Source organism: Pagrus pagrus (assembly GCF_965226575.1).
Source record: "Pagrus pagrus genome assembly, chromosome: 7".
Lineage (NCBI taxonomy): Eukaryota > Metazoa > Chordata > Actinopteri > Spariformes > Sparidae > Pagrus > Pagrus pagrus.
Window position 1 is genome coordinate 18,863,568 of NC_140191.1, and position 6,753 is coordinate 18,870,320.

Below are 6,753 nucleotides of genomic sequence, written 5' to 3' on the forward strand. Positions count from 1 at the left end.
TTATTTGTCCTTCAGGAAGTCATTTCCTGTGTGCACATATCTTCTCCCGACCCTCTGCAGCGCTGTAAATTGGCCTGCCAACTGATTGAGCTCTGCCTCGGCTTAGCTTGGCTAAGAAGAGGTGTATGTGAGTGTGTGCTGTTCTGTGAATTCACAGGTAAAAAGACAGAGACCACCTAGTTAGCACAGCGACACACACACACATTTGTAGGCAGTCACGCAGACACACAGCAGATGGGAAGAGAGCCTTCGTGAAGTGGGCAGCTGCCTCTCTCGCCTCATCTGTTTGAGAGCCTTTTGGCTCTTTCTGGCTCGTCCTCCAAACACACACTCACATCTCACACACTCACACACTCACACACTCGTGCATACAGGTTGCTTCAGATTTTAGTTGCCTACATTTGTCGTTGGGCCTACAGAAAGGCCGTCTCCAGAGCGAATACGTCCGCGTGTTGTCTAATCTGATCCTCAGTAGTCTGACTGTAGCGGGTACCAGCTGTGTGTCAAATGACCACAATCTGGCCTCTGATTGGCCGTTCTGGTGTGAAAGAGGAGGTGAGAAATCTCACTTGCTCAAGCAGAATTTTTGCATTGATTTCTGCATTTTGTGAAGTTCCTATTTTTGAATTAATTTGTGATAGAGGGTGGACCGTTTCACTGCCGGGTTTTCATCATTTCAAATAACACCTGGCTTCTAAATATTAACCTTGCTACACCTTAGTCTTGTTGCTAGGCAACCTGCAGCTCCTACCTCATCATCGCAGCCTTATTATAGACCAGTATGGTAGGTGGTCGAGGGGTTTTGCCTCTTGACGTGTGTGTGTCTGTGTTAGTGAGTGAGACGGGAAGAGATGGTTAGACTCAACAGAGACATCCCATAAGATCCAGGAAACCAAACGAGCTCTGTTGCACAGAGTAAAGCACAGAGCTGTGCTACTGTTTATCTTTCTGGGACACCGATTTTAACTCTATTGAGACTCATTATAAAGTAAAAGGCAGACGCTTTCACTGTTCCATTAAGTGCTTTAAATCAAATCTGAACAGTTTCCAAAAGCTCTGTTTTTTCTGTGTCTTTGCCAACGTCCTCTCCTCTGCTGTGAAAGTGATGTTGCCAGATTCGCATCACGTACCCCAAGTGCTGTTTGGCTTGGACCGAAAAGGGGCACGAGGTGGCATTTCCAACACAAACACATCATCATGTGCTCGGCCCTGCCAGTTCGCTCCCTGTTAGCACAGCCTGTTAGTCAGGGCGCAGGAACAGAGCTCTGGTGCCAGTCTGGCTTCAGCTGTGCTTCTCTACAGGGACATGACCCCCATAGCCAGATGGACACACACACACACACACACACACACACACACACACACACACACGTAAATCACATAATGTTTTTAATGCAATTTCACTAAGCATACAAACAAGGATTGTTCATTTGTTCGCTTTCGAGTTTGTCAGCCTAATATTGACTTTTGCACTGCCTCTGCCAACTCTCTTTGTCCCTTCTGTCAGATGTAAGGGCCCAGCAAGGAGGGAGACGGACACCATGGACACATTTGTGGACTCAGCCTGGTATTACTTCAGATACACAGACCCTCAGAACACAGTGAGGTATGAAGAGCCGCCTCCTGAGGCTTGAATTTGCTGTTTCTGCAGCCCCTTTTGACTCAGTAAAGCCACCAAATGCCAGCTCCGTTATTTATTTTCTCCTCTTGGATCTTTTTTTCTCACACTGTGACAGCTTTTAGCACAAATTGCACAGGTCTTATTTACACTCTGTTTGTTCAAATGAAAATGAAACAGAGAGAAAGCTGCACAAGTGTCTCCAGCAGTGGGCGGATAAGCAGATCTGTCTTTTTCTTTTTTCTTTTTTTTAGATATTTAAAAAACAACAACATTTTCTCCATGTAATATGCAGTGTAAATATAAACTTGACTTTTTCACATACATTGCACTTTTTCCACATACACTCTGTAGGCACTATTTGAAAGTTACACTCAAACACATAATTATGCTCACTGTAAGATCACCCACTCTCTCCCACTTAACCTTTTCAAACATGCATTTACTGTCCGTGCACAAACTCTCTAACTCACACACGCACACGCACACGCTCGCACACACACACACACACACACACACACGTACTTTCATGGAAGTTGCCTTCCCTGCCAATAGAGATTATGGAGCCGTGGCTGTCACCTGCTGGGATGGTGGCGATACCCTGAGCTTAACAAAAGAGATTAATTTCCCAGTGCCCTGACCTAGCTGTAAAGCTGCTTTAAAAGGGAGGAGGGGAGGACTTCTATCCCCATCATTTTTCTTAGCGGGACAGATTATGGCACAACAGAAAAAGCAATTACACTATTTATGCATTTCAGTTAGCCCGCTGAGCCTCATGCGCACCGGGGGAAACGATGAAAATAAGAAGCTCGAGATGTTGAAAGTAGCGAGGAAGAGGAAGGAAATAGGAAGAGGGTGTTATATGAAAGTGTGTGTGTGGTTATGAATTAGAGTTCCCTGGAGTGATGCCAGCAAACAAAATTATTTTCAGCTTTGTGAGTTCATAACTTTTTCCCTGGTTCAATCAGCCTGAGAGGTGTGTAGGAGAGTAATGACCGGAGTAAAAGGTGACACGCTGAGATAGCAGACTGCCGTAAAAAGCATCATTAAGGTGGAATCCATGCCTCTGCCGACCATCGTGCCAGTCAAGCTAACTGCATGCAGCTCTCGTGTGGAAATCTGTAAGAAACAGCTCGGTCTCACTTAATCTTAGATGGACTTTTCTCCACACATGAAGCTGAGTGTAGAAGAAGTCTTCAGAGCCCCATTTGAAACTCATATTACCTCAGCAGGGTGAGTGCAGAGAGATAGAGGAGGCTTCTGTTCGCTTCATCCCTGGACCCTTGTGTATCAGATTCAGCCTGCCCCCTAGAGGAAGTGTGCGCGCATATTTACAAAGCTTAAAATGTTGTGAAATTTTATACTGACAAATCACTGCTTTGCTATAGTATTCTGATAGTAATAACGATCTAACAATAAACTGTATGTATACAGAACCTTTCAAAACAAATTTATAAAGAGCTTTACATGGAGAAATCTATAGTGAACATTTCAGCGCCACAGTTAGATAAAGTCCAGGTAGAGAAATAAAATAAAATGCTGTACAGTAAGAAAAAAATGAGGGAAAAAGTCAAATTAACAATTAATGCAATATAAAACAGGAAAAACAAACGCCTATACAGCACTTTTCAAAATAAAATGATACAAAGAGCTTCACACAGGATAATCTAATGGTTTCAGCACCACAGTTGGATAAAGCAAGGTAAATAAAAGAAAGAAATGAACAATAAAAACACTGTAGAACTGCTAAATAAAAGTGCATTTATAAAAGACTTGAAATCTAAAACCATATCTAAGTGGGCAAGAACTTGCTGTTCTCAACAGGAAGTCATGCATGTCATATTTAGTGGGAGTTGTTGGCATGAGCACTGAAATATTCCATGAATAAATTAAAGGATACATTAGGATAAAGAACTTAAATAAACTTCTCCAACAGAAGGACAGAAAGAAGATGTCACAGTACATGGCACAGTGTTTGTCATTTGATCTTTGACAAGGCAGCTGTGGCTCAGGAGGCAGAGCGATGCTATAGAAATACAATCCATTTACCATTTTTACCATTTAGAACAAGAGAAATGACTGCATAGACTAAGCATTAAACATCTTCAAGTATCTTGTTGTTTCCCTCCATTGAGACCTGATTGTCAACACATATCTTAAACCCACCACAGACTCTTAAATCTTCCTCTTCCTCTCCAGGCCTTTTGAGCGCCACCTAGCTGATCACTGGCTGCCTGTGGACGTGTACATCGGAGGGAAGGAGCATGCCGTCATGCACTTGTACTATGCTCGCTTCCTTTGTCATTTCTGCAAGGACCAGGGTCTCGTTGCTCACAGGTACAGTACGCAGCACTTCACCCGCTTTTCCTTTGCATTTACATGTGTCTTTGTGAATTAACCGTCTTTCTTTCTGTCCTTCAGGGAGCCTTTTCGGAAGCTGCTGGTCCAGGGTCTGATCAAGGGCCAGACTTTCAAACTGGCAGACAGCGGCCAGTACCTAAAGAGAGAAGATATAGACTTCACAGGTACCTGAATGTGCAGGGTGATTAGAAGAGAGGTCCACTACTAATAAAACAAACAAGGAATCATGACAACATTCTCTTCTTTAAAAACATTGTAGTACTTACTGACATCGGTTTCCCACCTCGTCCCTTTTTTATCCCTCTGTGTTTTGTGGTTTGAAGCTCTTTCCAATTGACTGACATGTTAACCAGCTACTCTTGACAAAATTCGAATCAAAAGACATCCTTTGAAGAGATCTAAGAGGTCTCTCGCAATTGGCTCCACGCCCAAGGATTTTCAGCTTCTCTCTATTGCTTAGTAACGGAATAAATAGGAGATTCTGGTGGCTTACAGAGAAAAGGAAGCATCTTTATCCCCATGTTACAGACTCATATTGAGTACGCCTTACATATTTTTCTTTGTGATCAAAGAAGAGCCAACAGGAAACGATAAAAATGAGGTTCGAAAGTTCTTACCTATGATGACTTAAAGAGTTTGCCACTCTGTCCAGCCGACCTCTGACTCCTAACCTGCTTCTCCCAGATAAGGAGCCGGTGGCGCGCGGCGGCGGTCGTGTTGAGGTGACGTTTGAAAAGATGAGCAAGTCTAAACATAATGGTCTCGACCCCCAAGAGGTGGTGCAGCAGTACGGCGTGGACACAGTTCGACTCTACATCCTTTACGCCGCCCCGCCTGAACAGGACATCCTCTGGAATGTCAAGAGTGAGCCGTGACACCTTGAGTTATTATTTTGCCCCATAAATTCAGAATGATGTACGTTAGTTTTGTAAACTGTATCTTTATGTCAAAACATCCTTTTCTTCTGTGTCATCAGCGGACGCCCTCCCTGGGGTTCTGCGGTGGCAGTCTCGTCTCTGGCAGCTGGTGACCAAGCTGAGGGCGGCCCGGCAGCCCGGAGATATCCCCAACCCCTCCCTGCTGAAGAAGAAAGAGCTGGCAGAGGCCAAGAAGATCTGGGACAACCATAACTATGCTATTCAAGAGGTAGTGACTCCATAGCCTAAGATTGGCTGTGACCTGGAATAAATGGCTGAAAATGTCTCAGGGTGACATTAATTTATTGCAACAGTCATCACCAGTAGGGGTCAGTAGTGGGCCCATATTCTAAATCCCAATTTATCACAGCACGGCATCTTCCTTCAATGAGATAGATGCAGTGATGAAAAGTACATTTGCTCAAGTTGTGTCTTCACTTGAGGTGGAGGATGTGACGACGTCTTCCACCACACGATGGGTGAATCACCCCATTGCATCTGTCACCTCAGACTATTTTGAATATTATTCTATTTTTTATGCGCAGTATTAAATAATTAATTTCCTGTAGCCTTTTACTCTGCAGTAGATTGTGCTGTTGGAAGTCATGGTACCTTTCCTCACTTACAGTGTACATTATGATAGCATGGTCCAAGCTAATATGCTCACAGCCAACAGTACGCAGTCCTGAGGTCCAGCCTTTCCATCCACCGTAACCTGAAACCCCCAGAGTAAAGAGTAAAAGAAGGAGGGGATGGAAATTGATTTTAAATCCACTCTGCCTCCTTTCACACTGTATAAATAGCCTACTTTGGCCACCAGGTTTGATTCTCTCTCTCCACCCCTCAGGGTCGGTGCTTTTAAGGGACCTCAGGCTGTTTGCCATAAGCCCCCAAAGCCGAGGCTGTCCTTTGATCCGTCCCTCAGAAAAGCCTCAGTGATCGACCTTCTCCCTAAGGCCCTTCCCAAATGGGCTCTTCTTCCCAGAAGGCTAGGCTGGGAAATGTTGACATGCTTTGTGCCTACAGCTGGTACGCACGGTGACTGCGCCTGTCATTGTTTTCTGTTAACTCTTCAGAGGAAGACTAAAAAATATTCCCCCGACACAGTCCCCTCCGTATGTCCAGTGACCAGACTTCATAATTTCTCCTAACTGACTGTGTCTTTCCAGGTGACATCTCACTTCACAGAGGAGTTCCTCTTCAACGCAGCCATTTCTCGCCTGATGGGCCTTACTAATACGCTGAGTGTGAGTACGCCCTCCGGTACCTTGAAATACAAATGTCACATTTATCGTCATTTGGAAATCACATTTTTACCACTGTGCGCGTGTTCAGAGTGCAACAGCCGCGGTGGTGCAGCACAGCGTGGAGTTTGAGGAAGCTCTGGCTGCGCTGGTATTGATGACAGCACCCATGGCCCCTCACCTGGCCTCTGAACTGTGGGCAGGTTGGTGACATGCAGATTATTCACACATAATAAAAGATGTATTCAAACACTTCCAGAGAAATGGTAAGCAAAAAGAAAAGTGAACTGTTCCCCCATCGTACGCTGAATTAATTTAATTCGTTTTACTTCTGCTCTTTAGTCTCTGAATGTCAGTGGGGTCACCTCTTGGTGAATACAATTTTGGACTGACACAGCGACATAAGCGTGTGAGTTTTGTGGTGAAATGAGGTTATTTCTAATGTCTGTTAGAGGAAGTTGCCTCAGATTAACTGCTGCTTATTTCATACCAGTGAACATCCAGCAGGGATGTAATCAACCGCCATTAAGTCAGTGAAACTTTGAGACATTTTTTAAACTTTTGTCTCATCTCTCATGACGCAGGAGTTTTCTACCCATAGTTCAGTTCACCT

At 44.3% G+C, this 6,753-nt stretch overlaps 1 protein-coding gene across 2 annotated transcripts in view; it reads left to right on the forward strand.

The window, feature by feature from the left end:
- The window catches only part of lars2 (leucyl-tRNA synthetase 2, mitochondrial), a 36,036-nt gene that overhangs the window by 22,965 nt on the left and 6,318 nt on the right, over nucleotides 1-6,753 (forward strand). Inside the window, exons 13-19 of one of the 2 annotated variants that reach the window (XM_084356702.1) lie at nucleotides 1,508-1,606; nucleotides 3,818-3,955; nucleotides 4,040-4,143; nucleotides 4,664-4,843; nucleotides 4,956-5,125; nucleotides 6,066-6,143; nucleotides 6,232-6,343. In XM_084356702.1, coding sequence (XP_084212828.1) covers nucleotides 1,508-1,606; nucleotides 3,818-3,955; nucleotides 4,040-4,143; nucleotides 4,664-4,843; nucleotides 4,956-5,125; nucleotides 6,066-6,143; nucleotides 6,232-6,343 — 881 coding nt within the window. Of the gene's footprint in view, nucleotides 1-1,507; nucleotides 1,607-3,817; nucleotides 3,956-4,039; nucleotides 4,144-4,663; nucleotides 4,844-4,955; nucleotides 5,126-5,743; nucleotides 5,922-6,065; nucleotides 6,144-6,231; nucleotides 6,344-6,753 lie in introns of those variants that run through there. The other variant, XM_084356703.1, reaches the window with a different exon arrangement.